Source organism: Mycteria americana, chromosome Z (assembly GCF_035582795.1).
Source record: "Mycteria americana isolate JAX WOST 10 ecotype Jacksonville Zoo and Gardens chromosome Z, USCA_MyAme_1.0, whole genome shotgun sequence".
NCBI classification, from domain to species: Eukaryota; Metazoa; Chordata; class Aves; order Ciconiiformes; family Ciconiidae; genus Mycteria; species Mycteria americana.
The window spans coordinates 72,423,432-72,444,565 of NC_134396.1; the positions used below are offsets into that span (position 1 = coordinate 72,423,432).

General features: G+C 38.1%; 1 protein-coding gene across 3 annotated transcripts in view; it reads right to left on the reverse strand.

The window, feature by feature from the left end:
* Nucleotides 1–21,134, reverse strand: part of SSBP2 (single stranded DNA binding protein 2) — a 185,339-nt gene that overhangs the window by 113,856 nt on the left and 50,349 nt on the right. For all 3 annotated transcript variants that reach the window (XM_075526379.1, XM_075526380.1, XM_075526378.1), the window contains exon 4: nucleotides 20,356–20,440. In XM_075526379.1, the coding sequence (XP_075382494.1) occupies nucleotides 20,356–20,440 (85 nt within the window). The remainder of the gene's footprint in view (nucleotides 1–20,355; nucleotides 20,441–21,134) is intronic.

Genomic DNA, 21,134 nt, shown 5'->3' on the forward strand with positions numbered 1-21,134 from the left:
ACAGGTGCAAGAGAAAAGCTAGGATGTTGATTTGGGGGAAAAAAGTTTTTAAAGACATAAATAGGTGGAGTTATAAAGATAGCAGATGAGTTTGTGTTTGGAACTGAAGGAAGAGTGAATATACGAGAGGAAAAAGGGCAGAGAGCTGATGAACAAGAGAAAGAGGCAGCAAAAAGATGAGGAAAAGCCACTGTAGGAAACACTGAAAGAGTATCTGGCAAGACAGGAAATGAGTGAGGTGAGTACATTGCCAAGTAATTAAAGGCACTGAAGGTGGGTGGGACAGGCTGAATCGAATCAAGAGGGGGTCAAGACTTCCACTTCACTTTAACGTAGCAGGTGAAATCTGGATTGGAGGTCTCTCACACCTTGGAAGGAGAGGTATCCCATGCGCATGCAGTGAGAGATGAAAAGGTGGTGGCAGACAGTAATGTGGCTCAAGCAAAAGGGAATCAAGATTTTTTTGTGTGTTCTTAAAGACGAGAGGAACTGGAAAACTTTCATTAAAAATCAGGTGGGAATGGAGATTAAGAAGAGAAAGGTAAAGAACTATGCAAAGGATGCAAGAGAAGAGAACTGAAAGACTGGAACAAGCAGAAGGAGAGCTAAAACCCCTTCCTGAATCTGTAACAGGATAAAACTGAACAAGGAAAGGGGAGAAGGAAAGGCAAACCAAAGGAGGGGAAAGGTCACACTATATGTTATTATGCTATTATTGTATTATTTTTAAGAAGTCAGTGAGACCATACATGGAGAAGGATGGGAGGGAGAAGCCAAAGACTTCAGCAGGGATCCAAAAGCAGAGAAGAGCCAAACTGAGATAGCAAGCTTGGGATCCGACTATGTCCGAATGTAAAGCTGTTCAGTGACAAAGATGGCAGAGCTGGAAAAAAAAGGAGATAAATCTGTAGCAAAAGGAAGTCGGGCTGGTCACAGGATTTCCGCTAGAGATACCGTGCTACATGAGAGTAGGACTGGAGGAAGCGGATGTTGGGAGACTGCCAGGGCCAGCAGTTGGTAGGGGGAAAAAAAGAGGACAGCACAGTTTACCTAAGAGCTCTGTTCAAATATATGGTTAGAGGAGGACAAACCCAGGAGTCAGAACAAACAGAGGTCAGGACCTGCAGTGTTTGCTCCTGCAGAGCAGAATTTGCAGGGGATTTGACAGGCTTAGTCTTGCTCTCAGATGAAGAAAAAACAGGAAATGATGGGTGAGCATGCAGAAAAGTGAAATGTTAATTACCTTAAAATATTAATTATCTGCAGGAAATCTCCCCTTTGATTTGGGGAATCTCAGCTTCCCAATGGTGTAGAGCATATATGTGCAGAAGTGGAGGCTTATGAGATATTTCTGCATGCCTAAGCTACTGGTCCCTTGATCTAGAAGTGGTTTTGATCCAGTACTCATTACAACAAGTTCCCAACAAGACTAGTGATTTTTCAATCTGCAGTTTTACATACCAGCATGTCAACATTCAAGCCGTTCCTGCTCACATCAACCACACAATTGCAGGCTTAAATACACGCCTCCTCCTTCAATGATCGTTAGGGCAGTTAATATAATACAAATTCTGCAACATGTAATTGTTTTCAACACAAGTACGGCTGAAAGATATCCACTTGACATTATTTCACCAATTAAATACTGAAATTAGAGACAGCTCCATTTTGAGGCATACAGAGGCAACGCCTGCATTCATCAGATGTATTTACATACATACGTTTATACATCTTGCAAATCTAATTCCAATTTCACTGTAGTGCAATCCAGCAGTCAATGCTATCGGGGGGGGTGGGGTGGGGGGGTGGTGGTGGTGGTGTCAGGATGCATAAAAAGAAAAAAAAATATTCTCTAGAACTACCTCCAAAAATTACTTTTCCAATAATGACCTTGAAAATTCAAGTTCAGGTGCAGCAATGCTGATTTTTTTTGAAGACTATACAATACCATTACTCATCCTGTGGAAAAGATTATCTCAGATCTTGATCAATTGTTCTGGGAGTCTAAACTGCAGTCTTTTCTGAAACCTCCCAATCCTCAAACAATCTTGCAGCAGGCTCTCCAAATCCCCACTATAGTAGTATTAAATTAGCAGACGTGCAAATTAACCAAATCCTGACAACTTAGGTCCTTATTTACTCCCTAACCCCACTGAAATTCCCAAGAATTTTGCCATAGTACAGGAAATCGGATTTTGCTGGAGAGCAATAGATTTAAAAATTTTTACATATTAGACTTCATGTGAGGAGCACTGTTTCAGGACCACATACATATACAGTAGAACTTAATAAACAAAAAGGGGGTTTATACTAAACAGCAGATGAAAGCTTGGTTCCAGAACTCAGTACAAAAGTAATGCAGCATCTGAACACAATTCAGCATTTTACTTTGCATCTAAAAAAAAAAAAGTACTGTAGAGACACAGCGTGTGCTAATTGCATATCTTCAGAAATAAAAGGGGAAAAAAAACACTGGAAGAACTCAAATACAGGAAAAAAATGTCAGCTACTTTAAGCAGCAGATATAACTTTCTGGATATAATGGTGGATTGATTAATTTTGAGGTTGCTGTTCAATTAAAAAGCTACCAAGAAGTCCACAGATGAAAACAAGCTATGAAGAATATGGTTGTACTTAGTCTATACGTAGCACAAAAATGAGAAGAAAAACATTTTCCACAGTTTGACACTGGATGTGGGGCCCATTTCTAAATTTCTTCCATTCCATAACAAAGGTTTAACTTCAGCAGCTGCTGCAATACAAAAGCCCCTCGACAATATTAAGCTGCAAACCGCTGAGCAACTAGAACAAAGAATATTGACAACACTGTTTAGGTCCCAAAAGAGTACATTTAGAAACCAAGTAACTGGAAATGAGACTTGAACCAATTCTATGGTTCATCAAACATACGCAATAATATGTTGATTGTAGTGCAGTTACAAGCAATGAATCCGAATGCCTGTCAGGTCAGGATTAAAAATTAAAGCAGAGGTCTTGGCATGTCAGGAATTGATGTTGTTTTCTGAAACAGTCAGTAATGCTAGAAGAGGTTTGGAGGGAAGGCATAACGCACCACGAGGCTTCTCACGAAGAAATATGCAGGGCTGCATCTTTGCTACAGCAGTTGTGAACCAAAAGGGAATGTTTAAGAAGTTCCAATTAAAAAAAAAAAAAAAAAAAGAAGGAAAAAAATGAAAAAAAATTTAAAAAGCAAAATCACTTAGCAGTGGAGGATTACCAGAACAATGTCGACAGTGGGTTGAGAAAAGGAGGAGGAGAAAAGACTAGCAAGAAAATGTGCATATTTTGTCAAGGCTCATAGCCAGTTTTAAGACAGACATTTGAGAATGCTTGAGAGAGCAATACTTCAGCCTTTTTTTACCATTTTTCCACAAAATACTAAATACCTGTACAGAAAGTGAAAATATAATTTTAAAAACAGAATCAGCGAGCTCAAGGGATTTATTCTGTTGTGCATAGCCCCAAGAGCATAGGTTCAATTTGAGTAATGTTAGTTGTGCCTGCAAGCTGGTATCATCTGGCTGATACTAGATGGCTTATGAAAAAAATGGTTGGTTACGTCACTCAACAGTGTGATGAGACATCTGTCTGCACACAGCAAAGCTGACATAAAACTATTAACTGACTTACCTTAAAATACTTTCAGAGAAGTCAAGATTAAGATCTCAAACAAAGGTAAATAAACACAGAGATCTAATACTGCTAAATATGCAAGGAAAACACAGGTAGAAGAAGAATCTGTGCCTCAGCTTCTTTATTACTTGCACACACAAAGAAGAGTGCTCAGAGTGGTCACCTTGTCTTTGTATTCCAAAGTATTATTTAAAATGTCTTTTTCACTGATCTGTAGAGGAAATCATTATGTTTCAGTACTTCACTAGAACCCAGAGGCAGGGGGGAGAAACCAAAAGCAACTCATATAACTTATGCTAATTAGTTAAATCAGAACTACCAGCTTAATTCCTGAGCTTTACAAAACACTCTTCTTGCTTAAACACTAGCAGTAGTGGTTTTCACAGTAACATTAATACTAAGCAAGTGTAATTTTGTTTTAGTCCATCACTTTCTATTTATAAACCATAAAAACCCCTGTGCTTCCAACAGCAAAACCAGAAATTTTTAGCATCAGAAGAGCAACAGGCACCTGCCCTATACGGCCTGACATCTATGAAGATTAGACAGTCATAGGTAACAACCTTTCGGCCAAGGAAGGAGTTAGAGCTCATCCAAAAGAAAGTTTAAGGATGGACAGATTCAGTATTGTAGGAAATAAAACGAGCACCCAGCCTGGAGAACTGCACCACGGCTGTGCAACTGCACGTGTTTTAAAATGTTCAAGTAAGATGCGTTATCCGCAACCCAAAAAAGGACGCATTTTAGTTTTGCAGCTTCAATAGCTCCATGGTTTGCTTATTCAGCAAAAACATAACACAGAAATTACTATAAATAAGGCAATTTTCACTGACAAAATTCTCCTTCCAGGAGAAGACGTAATATACATGTTTAGGTAATGGTTGTGTGTAATTGCTTACAACACACGCAGAAACAATAATTCAGTTTCTGCTATTATCAAGGCAGTATCTCAACAACTGCAACATTTGCCAGGCCCCGTTTAATAAAGTTGGAACACATTTTCTGACACGGCCTCTAGTCACCAATAAATAGGAAATCCAGTGTGTAATGTTTTACAATCTATTTCTTGAAATATCTCCTTTGATCTCAACCTGAAATTCTGAAAACTGAGTAATCTAAAAAGAGAAGAGAACAGGTATTTGAATCACTATGTTTTACTGTAACTTTTTAAACCAGGAAGTTGCTGACAGAACCAGAGTATACCACGTCTTTTACATGACTGGTTTACTGAGTCCTTTTGGTTAATCCAGTATTACCTCTGTATCAAAAAAATGCCTGTTTGTTAAGAACAAAGATATTACTACAGACACATGTATGAACTGAGCCATAGCTTGAAACAATAAACCCTAAGATTTACAAGGATAAGTATCCTAATACCTATACATGCACTCAGCCTCTTAAATAGGGAGCCCGATTTATGCAGCCGGAGCACCTCTGCAGTTCATCTCACTTCAATAAAAGCTGCTGCAGACTCCAGAGATTTTGAAGGGAAAAAAGAAAAAAAAAGAAAAAAGAAAAAGAAAAAAAACAAAACAAAACAAGCAAACCAAAAAGCCAAAACCCCACACAAACCCAAAACCAGACTACCTGTATTAGCAAGAACTTGTAGCCAAGCCTTAGGCACACATAGCTGAGATTTAATTCATAGTGTCAAAATCACCAGAGCCCAAGTTACTAGCTCTTTTAGCTCCTGCTCTCTTTAAACATATTTTTAAGGCACATAGCAAAAACAGAGGTTTTAACCATCATTCAAACCTAGGCTTGATGGTAATAACGTTAATAATGTTAACTGGGCCATTTCCAGTTAATGCTATTAACAAACCATCCTCTGCTCTTTCTGCCAGCCCTGTTTTTGAACCAGCGGGGGCCTGAGTTACACAAAATCCCACTCCCCAAGAACAGGAGACGAGAATCTCGTTAACATCAATCCCCTGTGGCTCACAAGAGACAATAGCTGGGGTAGCTGAAGTGCATTGCAATGCACATACCGTCACCCAACTACCTTTTTATGTATTTTTTAAGGTTGATTTATTTTGCATTTTGGGTAGTTGACAAATTAAGAAGAAAGTACAAAATAAACATATCAAGTTGATAATTTTTTCTCTTCCATTTATTTTGAAGCTTTTAAGTCACAGGCCGCTCAACAGTAAATGCACCGTTTGTTTACGGCTGTCTAATCCACAGAAACATGGACTAACCCAAACGGTCATTGACAAACGCTTCAAAGACAGCAGTAGAGTCAAAGAGGGTCTTCTGGAAGGACATAAAGGTTACAGACAACATAACTTGTGTGCCTACCGTGGGATTTAAATACAACATAGCTGAACATAGGTATTTAATTAAAAAATACTTTCTAGAAAAACCCCAGCTCTGCCACCACATAGCTTGAGAGATGTCTAACTGCTATCGCAGCCTCTTTTTCTAACCCCGAGTTTGTAGTTGTTTAAATTTCCTTTTTCTTCCCAAAAGCTGCAGTTTTTAGCGGCTCTGCAGTTCAGTGCTCACGCTGCAGTTCCTCTCGGTACAGCTCCAGAAACCAGGCATTCCCAGCAGAACTCCACTAGACAAACACTTGTACTCAGCTTCATGGGAAGGGTAGTGGTGACCACCATTTTCTTCAAACTGCTGGAGATGTTAAATCACCAGTCTTACAGGTCTAAACAAGGCCTGTAAGCATGGTGAATCACTCGGTAACTACATGATCATGCACAGGGTTTTTTTCTGTGGGACTCCCGCTCCACAGATGGACTGGGCTGCACGTTCCTCCGACTTCATCTTGTAGCACAGGAAGGGTGGTAGGGAGAAGCATACTGAGTGCAAGGATGATATTTACAAATACAGTATTTAGGTCATTTGCAAAACAGCGATGCCAGCCTCTAATAATGCCTCCAGTATGCAGAAGCATCCTATCATCAAAGTTTACTTTGGCCATGGTGGGTGAACTACCTTCCTTTCTCCCCCAACAAAACACAACGGTTCCACCAAAAGGAACAGTATTGTTCAATCATTTGTTCTTTCGTTCTATTCACCCATCCATCTACAGACATCTCTATAAACCCTCAGAGAGCCATTTCTGCTGAAGGGTACTGGGAAAAAAAGAGTTCAGCCTGACACAGACACTTTGGACAGACAATTCAGCTGGAACTGCCGAAGTTCAAGAAAATTTTAGGTAACTAAAAATAGGTTTTTAAAAATAATCTTAAACTACAGATTCCACTTCATAAAATTATTACACGTATTGTAAGAAAACTGAAAGTTACAGTTGTTTGTGTGTTTTAGTGGTAATAAAAACATGTACATGTATTTAATTATAAAGGTTCTAGAACTACCACTCAGGATGAGATGACATCTAGTAACAGAGTAGAACACTAAAAACTCATTAAAGCCCTCTTCTGAAATCACCCTCTTGGATACGCCTTCACTACCATTTTCTTGTGCTAATTTGGATTTCAGGAAACTGAATATAAGTGATGTCTACTGGGGAAATTTCTTTTTTTGGTACTCATCATTTTCCATCATTCACTCAGGTCATGTTTTCTAAGCAATCAAGCAGGCTAAAAGAGATATTTTTAAAAAATAATGAAAGCTTAGTTCCTTGTACAATTTAAGAAACATGATTTAGGGAACAGAAGCGTCAACAAAACCCTCCACATACTGTAGTACTGCAAAAAGAATTAACAATACCAATTTTGTTCCAGGAAGAAGAAAATCTGCAAACTATCAGGAAAGACAGCAGGGATGTAAACGAGCTTCCTTTTTTCCTATTAAGAGGAAAAGGAAATAACAATTTTCCCTATATGTCTCACTATTGAAAAGGCATGGGATTAAACCTCAAACTTGAAAGAGCAGGAAGAAGCTTTGTATCAAAGCCCAAACAGAATATTCATAGGAGTACAGAGAATGCACCCCATTAACTCTCCAAGAATTAACAGTATTCAGCTAGCTACTGTAAGCAGCCAAGCTCCAAGAGACCACCGCAGCCAAGCATCAAGAAAGACCACCAACAAAGGGAATACAGAAACCCGAGATGCTGAATGATCCATAACTTCCTTCTTAATACTAGAGGAAAACGTTTCCCCGCAGACAGTGAGAGGAAGCCTTCTCTGTCTCCAGCATCAAGGAGGACAGAAGATCCCACAAACGCTCAAGGGATGGCCATCACACGGCGAGAGAAAGAACAGTTGGTATAAACTAAACAGGCTGTTTATTTTTAATTTTGTTTATCTTTCAAGGGAGGAGGGCAGTTACTGCACATGCCAGATTTAAACTATCCAACTAGCAGAAAGTAAACTGTTCTAAACGAATGAAAGCCAAGGCAGCAGCTGGATCCGACTCAGGAGTGGTAGGAGCTATACTCTTGTGATCCATCAGTCCCCAGTCCAATACATGTCCACCATATAACAAGGGGGGGAAAGAAGATGAAGCAAGAAAAATAAAGCCATTGGCAATGGGAGTCAGAAAACACCATGTTGCTGTACACAGAGTAACGCAAAACCATGAAAATAGTGGGAAAATAAACAAAATATAAATGAAGTGCTAGGATGGAGTAAAAAGCTTTCTGCAGTGATATGTAAGAGTTCTCCAGGGAATCCCTCTTCAACAGTTTTGTCCTTATAAACAGAAATTTTGATATTTTCTTCACAACAGAGGGAATCAGAAAAGGGTCTCTTTGCACATGAATACTCAGAAAAAAGCAGACTAAATAAAGTAATAGCTGGTTTCTATAGTGAGAAATAACTCTAAAATCGGACAGTAAACAAGAATGACCCACTGTGTTCATACCTTTTCCCATGATCATGACACTGAAAACATGTATGTGAGTTTAGTGAGAGTATTCACACATACAATGCTACTCGACCATGAAATTGTTTGCCAGATTAGGGCCAAAGTCTCTGATCCTGCCATCAGATATGTACAGGCAGATCACAACATCTGTGTGGATCTGTGATAAAGTCAATGAGGTCATGCTCCCCAGGGATTCAAGTGTCTGCCTTTACAAATCTCACTGCAAATCTTACTCATGTAAAATTGATTTATTAAGTGTAACATTATACTCCACTATATGCATATACACTATCTCTATACTTTTCCGCCTGCCTCAAAACAGAAACGATATTAAAACTCACCGCGTGGATTATATTCCCTTAACTATTTTATAGTTAAGAACTTTGTACATTTCATAGGCTGAAATTTCAGTTTTGCAATACATATATATGGAAATCGCATCTGAAAACAGAACTGGAAAATGTTTTCCAGATTCTCATGGCTCAGAACATAATATTTATCATACACCTTATAAAGAGCTTTGTCCTCCTCTTCCTATGTCAGAGTAAACTAGACAGGTCATGCACCTCTTCTGATGTGAATTATGCAGAGTACTACTCTCTTGGCAGGGTAAATTAGCCTCTGGTGGGTTACAGACTGCTGCATTTGAGTTTTGTTATAGGTATCCTCGCTAACTGGCGTAAATCTAGTTTGTGGATGTTACTGTGACAGCACTATGAAGATGTCCACTTAAGTTACGGAGGGGTCACAATGAAACAGCCTACAATGACAAAGTGCAAAGCAGATTTTCACCTTAAGTCAAGCTTAATTTTGATTCCCCTTGATTATGCCACAATCTCCATTTTTCTCTAGGTACACATGTATGTGTGTATGGTTTTTTCTGCAATACTATAGACAGGAATGAATTGCTCTATTTAAATACATTGAAGGTCTACATATTTTCAGTGGCTAAGTTAATATGTTTAGAATGCAAAGATTTCAAAAAAGAAACAAGATTTCAAAACCCCATTTGCAAAACAGATATTCTAATATAGAGATCTGCACAACATTTCTTCTCAAGTAAAACATTCTGTGCACGTCAAGAATCCATGTTAGCAAAATTGCTTGTAATATTAAGGCATTAATTTGGTAGAAAATTCAAAAAGTCTATTATCTGTTCCCTGTGACTCGTGTTATATAATGTGCATTTCATATTTAGTGTAATGTTTGGATGTGACAGTTCTAGTCAGCCATGGATATCCATGTTCCCTCAAGAGGCTTGCCTGCCTTTCCTCCTCATTACTTCATTTTTCACCACCTCTCATAAGGCATTTGTTGTTCAGCTGTTCTTATTAAGAGCTGCATGTCTCTCGCAATTTGTGATCTTCAGGACTCATCTTTCATCATATTAGAGAGCAGATGGAAGTTATAAGTCTTTGGTTTTTCAAGGCATGTGTTAAGCAAGTCTGAAATGAGTCACTTAGACGTATTAACAGAGCAGTCGAGCTTATTACAAAATCTGTGTTTGGCATAGTGTGCAGAAGTAAGACTCTCACTTTCGTTTTTACTTTTTATGAGTCTAAAGAAGAATACATTTAGGCAAAGTGCCTCAAATCTAGCCAAATACTGGTATCAGAAAAAGAAAAATGCCTTACATCAGTGTAGTACTGGCTTGCACTGTATTCTTCTGGTGGAGACAAACGTATCACTACATACAGATGCACACACCTTTGCAGAGTTCTCAAAATACCCTCTCATAATTAGCTCATAGAGAAATCTCACTAGCTAAATTGGAACTGCTAAATGCAAACATTTAATAGAAGGCTACCTAAATCATTTAGCATTATAAACATCAGACGAAATCCTGATATGGAAAATAAAGCAGCAGAAGAAAGAATACCGATGGGGAGGAAGAGCGTGCAGAGGAAGTGGGTTGTTGCAAGGCTTTAATCCAACATTTGCTCTCTATTGATCAAATGTTTGTTCAGTACTTTATTGATGTAAAGCATTATGCACAATCAGTGTTAAATATTAATGTCAGAATATCTTTAACTCTAAATTCAGAGCATTTGTTAGTGAATTTAATATTCCCAATGTTACTAAGCTACAACTTAAACCTCCTTTAATAACTTTGTGGAGCGCTGTAAAAACATACTGCATACACTACACAGTGAATAAGAATGATCTGTATGTCAACAGTGGTAAATGTAATGTTTTTAAATACAACTACTAAAACAAAAGTTTAGAAACAGGACTTTTCTCAATGTATGCTACTTAAACTCACAGTAGATGTATCTTCTCATTCTTAAAAGCACAATAAATTCAAAAGAAGCAAATTTTCTACAACTTGTGAGGGAATATCTAAAATCCACAAGGTTTACACATTTATATATTAAATTATTAAAATGCACGTCATGAAATGCATGTAAGAAGTGCTTCCATTTGTAAAAGAAAAAATATCCTCTCTCCACTGAAACCTTGATTTTCAGTTCACTCCAAATTAAAAGTTTAAAAGTTAAACTGTAATACAACTTTCACTGTGGTAGCATAAATAATCCATTATAGCAAACGAGAAAAAGAAAATTAAAATTTGAATCAGCAGAGTTATATTCCAAATACATTAGGAGTACTGCAGGAAATTTTACATTAAGATACATTTAACAACTTCACTCTGAGAAATGGTTGTCCAATTGTTCATCAGGACAACCAAGCAGGAAAAAAAATTGCAGTATCCTGGGATTTCCATTGAACCGGTCAAAAATTTCCAGTGGAGCCTTCCTCCAGGCAATAACATATGTCATAACTTGAGAGCAGAAGAGCCTTGGTTTTATTTTCATTATAACGAAAGCCCCAGACTTCAGAACACAGACAAGTGAACCCATGGAGACATCTATTACAAAGTACAGCATCTAGTAATTTAACAGTGTGTCTATCAACATTTAAAAAAAAAAAAAAAAAGTCTTACAACCAGATTTTACCTGTATATTGTAAAAACTAAACTACTCCAGAAGGTTGCAAAGCAGCCTGAGCATTCCAGCCACTTCCGTTAGTCTTTCGACCTCTGCCTCATCCTGTGCACTCCACATTATCCCTTAAACCACTGACTTCTCTCTTAACTTGTTGAATCTTCACATACTCTCCCTTTCCTCCAAGCAAAAGAAAACAAAGTTTTGTCCCATTTCATAAATTTGGCATGGTTTTACATACAGTGTATATCAATCTTTTTAGTGCTCTGTTCCGAATAAATACTATTTTTGCACAGAACATTCCCGGAAAGGCTCCCCTCATTAGAAAGGCTGTTATCTCCTATTGTTTTCAATGAAAATGAAGCGTAAAACGGTTCTTAGAAAAGAGGCACTTTTTCAACATGTCCACTGCCTCCCTCTGGGAACCATGAAAAAGCAGCTAAACTGCCTTCAGGGGAGATGGTGGTTCCTTATACTGTCAGAAGCTTCCACTTAACTCAAACTAATTAACCATTTTCCTTCTAAATTCTGAGAAAATTAAATCTCCACTTCTCCAAAGGAGAAGTTGTGAAATTTTGGGGAGGAAATGTTGCTTTTTCTCTCTGAAACTAATGGCTTAGTCCTCACATTAAAAGAGAAGCACAGCACAAATTTACCTGTGAAATTACCTCTATAAAGAGAAAAAAATATGTGGACTGTAAGAAACAACACATCTATAGCAGAGCTTACAATTAACATTTGTGACCCAGAGTAGTTCAGATCTAGTCATTGTATTATCCAATAATTTATGGGAAGGAATGATAAGCAGGATGGTAGGAGCAGAACGAGCACATCTTCCTTCTTCATGGAAATGTTGAGAATGAGAATTCTCTTGGGGGGGTTCTTAACAGGAAACAGAAAGAAAATAAATATGTATTTTTCTGCAAAAGGGGTCTCTACAGTCCAAGGAATTTCTCAACTTTGAAACTTTCTGAAGAGCAAACAAAACCAGTTTCATAGTCTTGGAGATAACAGTGCAACATTTTGAGATACACCTATAAATATTTGGACCAAATCCTGACACAAGTCAATGCAGTTTTGCAGAAAGTGATGCCTACTTTGACTGGGGGGTGGAGCATGCTTTTAATTAATCCTTTCCACACAATTGCATTAAAGAACATCTACTAAGCAATAAAACTAAGGAGCTGAAGAGACTGAAAAAGTTAAGCTTGCCTGTGTACAGTTCTGCCAATACCATTGAACAAGACTGTCAGATCGTGAACAACACTGTCCTCTCCAAACCTTCCAGTAAGTACTGTTCTCCCACGAAGACACTGACCTCATCTGACACTAGTGTTCCTACGCAATTGACAACTGAAGGAAGGTAACAATTCTAAACATTTATCATGTTTTTCAGATTTACAGCTTTTTGGTTGCACATATGAGAAAGCCAAGGACTTCTCACCTTGTGAGACACATTAACAGAGTATTCTGCATAAAATATGATTTATTAATTGTTAATTATATTTTTCTAATAGACCAGTGCAATATTTAACCATATGGGTTTACTTAATGTGTTCAGATATGGAATGTAAAAGCAAATGCCAGACTTCTTTAGTCTCCTTCTAGCTTTCATATCTAAGAATACATTTTACTATACATATATATGAACATCAGGAAGTGAGACATGATGTCTGCGGAAAGAAAAGAGCAATAAGCAATAAAGAAAGGCATTTCATTCGTACTTAAAAATGAACACTATTTAAACAAAAAGCAAACGATATTGTTTTAACAATGACTGTATGGAAGGATATGCTTCTCATTTCCATATTACTTACAAAAAGAATCATATTCTGAAGGTGAAATTACAGATACAGTGATGACCAGTAAACATGCTTTACATGTCTTCCACAAGTTTACAGGCCTTCCACAAGTTTGCAGAACTCAGGTAAGGAATTAATAGGTAACTAAGACCAGCAGCATTGCTTTTGGTACAACAGTCCTTGATCATTACTGAGCAAAGCAGGCCAAGCATAAACTATGCAGGGTATTGCACATGCTCCTCAGTCAAAGGAAACCACACCTACCCACAGAATTGTGCCTGGGAACCTCTGCTTTTAACGACAGCCCATGGGACCACGGAGAACTTCAAAAACAGAGAAGAAAGTAATGGAGAAAGGTTCTGCATTTGCAGGAAGGCTACCAATTGCTCAAAGATATGAAACCCTTTGGATCTCATTCATGGACCCACACATTTCGTGATCCCATGGCAATACAATTTGGCATTCGTCCCATGAGTGACACTGAATTCAGCATTTTGTAGATTCTTTCTGATTCCCGCCCTCCCCCCCCAGTACTTGTCATCTTTTGCTCTTCCAGACTTGGGGATGATGGGGAGCTTTTGTTTCGATTTTTGTTTTAAGCAGAAGGAGCTAACCTGCATTCTCCATGGAAACAGACAGCTGGAAAACAGATCTAGAATTCAATTTTCGGCAAGAAACCTGGGAGGACCTAGAAGCACAAGCTGCCCTAGCTAGGCTGCCTGCAGAAGATCACAGTAGCAACAGCTATGGAAGGCAAGAAAATGAACAACTAAAACAAATTCTTCCATCCCTGATACACAACAGAGAAGGAGGTCCTGTGATAGACTGCCTGGAAAAGATTGTGACTGCTGTTAAGTACGAACTCAAACCACCTGGGGAATACAACAAGAAAATGCATTTCCAAAAATTATCCTGAAACAGAATAAGCTTCCATGTGTTTAGATCAACAAAAATCTGCACCTAAAATATAGTCCTGTGTGGGTTTTAGAAGAAAAAAAGGTAGTTTAATGAAACTAGAATAAAGCAGACCTTGTTGCAGAATACAGTTTCACTGTGCTATGAGAACATAAGGCTTGAGATTTATGGTCACTTCCAGCAAACATGTAATGATACCTTCAGAGAACATCTTCTCACAGGCCTTTCATGGTAATCTTCAGTCCAAGAAAGATGTAAAAATATTCATAAACCCTCAAATTCTGAGTACTGCTAATGATAAATTAGGGTGTTTGGGGCATTTAGGGCAGGCAAGTGACTCAGTTCTGCCAAAGGAAGATGGGTCCTGTCGTGGTTTAGCCCCAGTTGGCAAACAAGCCCCACCCAGCTGCTCGCTCACCCTCCCCCACGGTGGGATGGGGGAGAGAATCAGAAGGGCAAAAGTAAGAAAATTTGTGGCTTGAGATAAGAACAGTTTAATAATTGAAATAAAGCAATAATAATAATAATAATAATAATAATAATAACAACAACAACAACGAGAGAGAGAGAGGAACAAAACCCAAGAAAAAAACCAAGTGATACCACTGCTCACCACCCGCCGCCAAGCAACGCCCACCCAGTCCCCAAGCAGCCATCGCTGCTCCCCAGCCAACTCCCCCAGTTTCTATACTGCCCATGACACCATATGGTATGGAATAGCCCTTTGGCCAGTTGGGGCCAGCTGTCCTGGCTGTGCCCCCTCCCAGCTTCTTTTGTGCCCGGCAGAGCATGGGGAGATGAAAAGTCCTTGACCAGGATAAACACCACTTAGCGACAGCCAAAACATCAGCGTGTTATCAACATTATTCTCATCCTACATCCAAAGCACAGCACTATACCAGCTACTAGCAAGAAAATTAACTCTATCCAAGCCAAAACCAGGACAGTTCAGAGAGAAAGTGGTAATTTTTTTTTCCCAAAAAAATATAGCAATAAATGCAGACACCCAACTTTTTCTTATGAAAGACTCACAAAGAGATTGATCAGCCACCTCAAATGTCCCAACACTATGCCCAGTAACTTCTAGAAAAATTTGATTTATATGACTATGACCTTTAAAAGGAATAATCTGGACAGAACGGATTATAGCATAGTCTTTAATATACCCTACAACCTTAATGTAAAGCTAAGCTCCCTGTCACACAGCTCACTATTAAAACGTGCTAACAAGTCAGGTGGAAATGCGATACCAGCTTATGAGACTGTACAGTCTCTAAGGCAATGAATGTGTCTTTTTTCTTATCCTATAAATTACCTGGCATTCTTTTGGGAGCCATAAGAAAAAAACAAGAGACCCTTACTCATACGAAAAGTGATCTTTAAAAGACCTGTGGAGAAGACACTAATAAAACCTTACCTGGAAAATAATCAAGATTTTACTATAGCTACTTGTAAGAATTAATAGATCCCTCTTTGCACCAACACCACATGGAAGAACGTCCATTGTAAGGAAAGTGAGACAGGCACAGGAACTTCTGGACTGTAAAAAGTAAAAAGATCTTAACTGTTATGTATAGAAACCACCTTGTAAGAAAGGACTTTTCAGGCACCACCCTTCCAAACCCAGGGTCCAGAGATGTGAATGAATGGCCAGGCCTGGGGAAGAGGAGAATGGTCACTTTGGCAGTCAGAAGTTCACTGGTAGGGGTGCTGCTAAAAATCCATTATTCTGTGAGGAATCACAAGGTTTATGTTTTATTTCCCCTTTTAACCGAGTATGTTTTCAGCTTGTAAATAAGTGGAAAGAAGGCAGGAACAAGATGCACATTGGAACCCGCTTCTCTCAACAGAAAATCTCAGTTTAAAACACAGAGAAATGAGATCTTAACTAGAGAGATGAAGAGCTCTCCACAGGATGCCGTGAAGAAAGAAAACCCCATTCTACAGTGAAGACAAAATTTTGTCTCAGAGCATCCATGTAAATGGTTTTTCACAAGACTTCAAAGCATGGAGAAGTCTTCATCTAGGAAAAGTAATAGGTAACTGGAAAAGAAACATGGGGGCTTTTCTGCTTCAAATAAGCTACTCCTACCAAAACGCCTGCAATATTAATAGGCTAGGTGAGCAAGGACCAGTTTTCTATCCTCAGTTACCTGAAATGTAAAAAATTTCTAATTCTAAATCACTTACATTAAAACTTGAAGGCCAGAACCTATCTCCCTGATGCAGCACATGCACTTCCATGACATGCATCTGTCTTTTCAAGCCTAAAATATATTATATAAATGTACCTAATGAGTTCAGAACCTTGTTCACTCAGAAGAAAACATTTCCAATTGCAAACCTCAATAGAAAATAAAAATAGAATGCCTTTTAGGTAATATGGAGGAGCAGCAAATACTTAACCTAGGATGAGCATAGAGAATCTTCTTTTTAAAGCCAGAACAGGCCTTCACTTTTCTATTTATTGGATTTTTAGTATGATGAGCATTGTTAGTACTGGAAGCAGTTACAGCCTCCACCTTGAGAGTCACTTCATGTTCCTGCTGTCAGACATGAAAGATTCTTCTCCTCTCACCAGCTCAATAAGAATCACAAGTTGTATTAGTACGATCCGAACACAATGAAATAGTACTTCCAAACCCTTTCTCTGCAGAACGGGGATGCTACTATATAAAGAAACTGGTACACACATATATATCAGAAAATTTAAATAAACTACCTAAAAGAATTCGGTTTTACTGTTGTTTTACACAAATAGTCAAGAACAGACTCAGTGGCACAGACTGATCGGCACACATAGTTTAAGACTCGGTTTGCTTGATTAGGCAGTTGATATTAGACAAAACTCCATATGCACTCTTATTCAGGACAGCACTACAGACAGAGTTGAAGAAGGATTCTTCTTAGTCTTCTCACCAAAGTATACGGCAGATGTACAATGTACATTTGACATATGACAGATGTACATTTAATTGTATTCAATGACAAGCAAAGCACATGCTGAAATCTTACGGCGAAGTAAATAAAATAAACTTCATCTCTCAAAAAAGCATTGTCAGGGCAGGGGGATCAAATGGCATTATTTTTGCAACTGCAGTTAAGATACTGTAAAACTTCAAGTAACCTTAAAATACCCAAATCTTTCTGTATCTATTCATTTTCTGAGTAAACCCATGTATGTTCCAGACTGACTCGCAACTATGTTGACTGAGGCAGCAAGTATTTCACAATCATTGAATCATCTGCAAGTGCTTTCCTCCTCCATGAAACATTCTTAAACCTTCCTCTCTTCACAAAAGCAAAGACAGACAAGATATTGGTTCAGCTAATTCAGCCTACTTAGTGTTAAACATGACACATATGGTGCAACCAGATCACTCACACCTTCAGCAAGACTGATTTTTCTTAGGTCAAGGAGAACACACACCTAATAAAAAATTCTGAGTTGCTAGCATGAATTAATAAACAAGCCTTCTGTGCTTTTTGTACGTGACAGTTACAGTTTTCAGGTATGACAGTACAGCTACAAATGCTCTATTACTTGACCTGCAATTTAAAAGCAGGGTTTTGATTTACCAGACCCCTCGGCCTGATGGAGAAGCCAGAATCCAGCGACCGGCTCTCTGATGGTCTTCACTGACAATGGAATTTTGACCCCTCTGGAGTCAACGGCAAAACACTACATGGGTCAAGATTTCACTTAGTAAATGTTCATCTTCCTCTGCTGTGAAATATGCTTGGCTGTATTTTATAACGATTTGTCATGTTCTTTAATATGAGTGTACAATACACTCATGAAATATTAAATACATGTAAGATTTCAAAACTATGCACTTATCATGATGCAGACTGTCTTACTAAGCAAAAAGCACATGATGCTAAGGAACACCATGAGTCTTGGTAGATATCAGACAAGTTTATCTCAACTGTGACAAAAACAATGCAAAAGCTAGCTTCTCCTTTCACCTTAAAAAGATTAAGAGAGAATGGGTTTTAGAAATACCTGGTGAATTAAGTTCTAAAATAAACCAATTTATTTCTAAAATAAACATTCATCCTAACACAGACTGATGTGCATATAGAAGCATACCATGATTTTATTTTTCCTTCATCAAGCACAACTTTATACAGTAACTTAAACAGACAATCACAAAATTGTATCACAGATCTCACTTGAGTATTTTCTCTGTTTTTTTGAATTATGACAATACACGTCATAATGCAGACAGAACTGAGCAATAATGCCATGTAATATTCCAAGACCTGTAGAAGTTAGAAATGCTAGAAGGGTGATGCTAAGACAACATTTTTTTATTTGATATTATTTTGGTTCACCTACTCAAATTCTTCGTATACCTCAAAAACTTAGATTCAATAGTGAACTTACTGATCAGTGAAACTCTCAGGAGTCTAAAGAATTGTGGACTCCACTCCTTCTTAGATTTCCAAGTACTTTTTCATTGAAAATTTTCTCTCACTGATCATTTTGTTTCAAAATTATTTTACAACAACATTTACAGGTTTCAGATTTTTGGCTTTTGTCATACACATCATATTTTGAGAGCACAATGTCCCCCACTGAAGTCAACTGTTGTACTGTGGATTCTGATCTCCACAAATTTGATTCACTGATGTCATTCCCTGCAGTCATAAACTATTCCTGTAAAACTACTTCTCCTTCAGTGGTGAACTGAACCTTGCTCTAGTAACAAGGATTCAAAACAACAGTGCAGTATTGTATTTTTCCAACAACTGTATGTTTAAAACAGAACAGGTAAAAAAGATTGCAGCAATTGTACTTGCAAGATTTACTTCATTTTTAATTTGAGGAATATGCCTTACCAAGTTGGCTGACCTTAAGATCTCTGTGGGTGGAAAACTTCCTTATAACTTTGTTCCTCTCTCTGACACTTTTTTTTTCCATTAATTATGACTAGGGATCAGCGTAGCCCGGACATGACTGTGCAAAATTGTCCAAGCTCTGTTACCAGTTGCCTCATAATCTAATCACCAAGAACAGCGTATTAAAGTGGGATTGGTCTGTAAGTAAAATATGCTGAACAGCTCTAACTGTGTTGATGGTGCATTTACAACCTGAGACATTGTTAACTACAAATAAGGCAAGCTCACCATTAGTTCATATACCGTAGGATGCTGAGCCATTATCAGATTATGACAACAGAAAATGGAAAATGGTCACTTAGCTGATACATTTATGTTTTTCCAAATTTGTGTTTGTGAGACATTGGGCTATGGCAGTCTAATTTTAATTTTATCTGTAGAAATATTTTTCTGCAGTAATGAGACAGTATTTCTAAGACAGACCTGGAAAACACTCAAGGAAAGAGGTTTCAGAATTGTATCGTGAGAGAGTTATACTCCCTCTTTAGACTACATCAATGGCCCAAAACAATAAACTCAGAGTGGTCAGCCTCCTAAGGATTTAGTCAGTAAAAATGAAATCACCAGATGGAGAGGAGCTGACGTAGTAGAAGGAATGCAAATTCCATCCTAACTCTGAAATAAAGTTCCACATTTCTGGAAAGCTCCATTTACATTACAAGAATGGAGAAAATGGAATGAAACTGTTGCAATGTTTTGGATCCTAGTTTCTGGATTATTATTATTATTTTTATTGTTATTCCTTACAGGCAAAACAGCACCAAACTCCCTGCTGTGTTTTGAACTAAGTCTCAAAGGCATCAAAATTGGCTTAATACTTTTGCCCTTCATTCCTCTGGTTCTCTTGGGCCAGATGATTTTGACACTTAACCGTTTATTATGCTGATGAAAAATACCTACTTCAGGATACAAAAATACCTGAAGAACAATCACACTTTAAGTCAGTATGGTCCTGACAGAAGCCAGGAGATCAACTCCATCTACTGAACAGCCTTTTCTTTAGCACCAGAGTATGGATATTTGGACGGGACATATCTGTGCTTCCATTTGCCCTGTGCCTTTGTGACCAGCGTGATGTGTCCATGATGGTGGGGACAGAAGGACATTCTTCATTCTGCATTAACACATGGGACAGAACTTTGATCTCTGAGATGGCTTCCAGAAGTTTTCCATATGGTGCGGGGTAATCACAGAATTAGGAACTCCTAATGCTAAGGCATCCCCAGAAAACTGAGTTACTTACATAGGACAGACACCTGCATTTTTGAGCCACTGTAGTGTAGAAATACTCCTCTCTCACTTTTATACATACAATTAATGAAAGCATGGTAAAGACACACAAAACTTACATAGTCATGAAAGGCTTTTGCTTCACTTGAATGTTCACATGTTTCTCGTCTTTCTGGAGCTGCACAGTAGAGATCCCAAAATACACTGCAAATTAAGAAGTTACAGAGATGGTGAGAAAATCATTGTAATGTTCATATAGATTTTATGGTGTATGCACACCACACATGCATGTTCAAATATAGAAATAGACATATCACTTCCTCACCAAGGGATGAAAACACTTACCTCTATGAAAGAATTTAGCTTTGTAAAACATCTATGAAGAATCAAGTCCTGCTATCCAATTCTCTGAGGCAAGCAGTGCTGTATTCCTTTAATACCACTATAGTATAGACCAAGAAGCTAGTCTAATATACAAGGTTTAAGGGTATAAAGCATCTTACTGAAGCTCTGCATTTAACCTCATCCCTCTGGCAACTGCTGCAATTAACTTCCAGAAAGCATGGGAAAGGACAGATTCATAATAACATAAAAAGGCAAGAAACTGGAGAGAAAACTGGGAGTTCTTCCAACATCCAATATTGTGCTTTAAACAAAAGTTTGCAGAGAAACAGGTGTATGGACAAGAGTAGGAAATAGATGGGTATGTTCTTGGATTATAAAGAGTGAAAGGAAATGATGGTACTCCCACTGGTCTTCCTCCCCAACCCCCTTCAAATAGTTATGCACAAATCAGTTCTAACACAAAGTTTCTGGAATGAAATTATGTGTATGCTAGAACAATTAAAAGAATAAAATTTGTTAAGAGTTTCATAGTGTTTCTTTATTGTTTTAGACT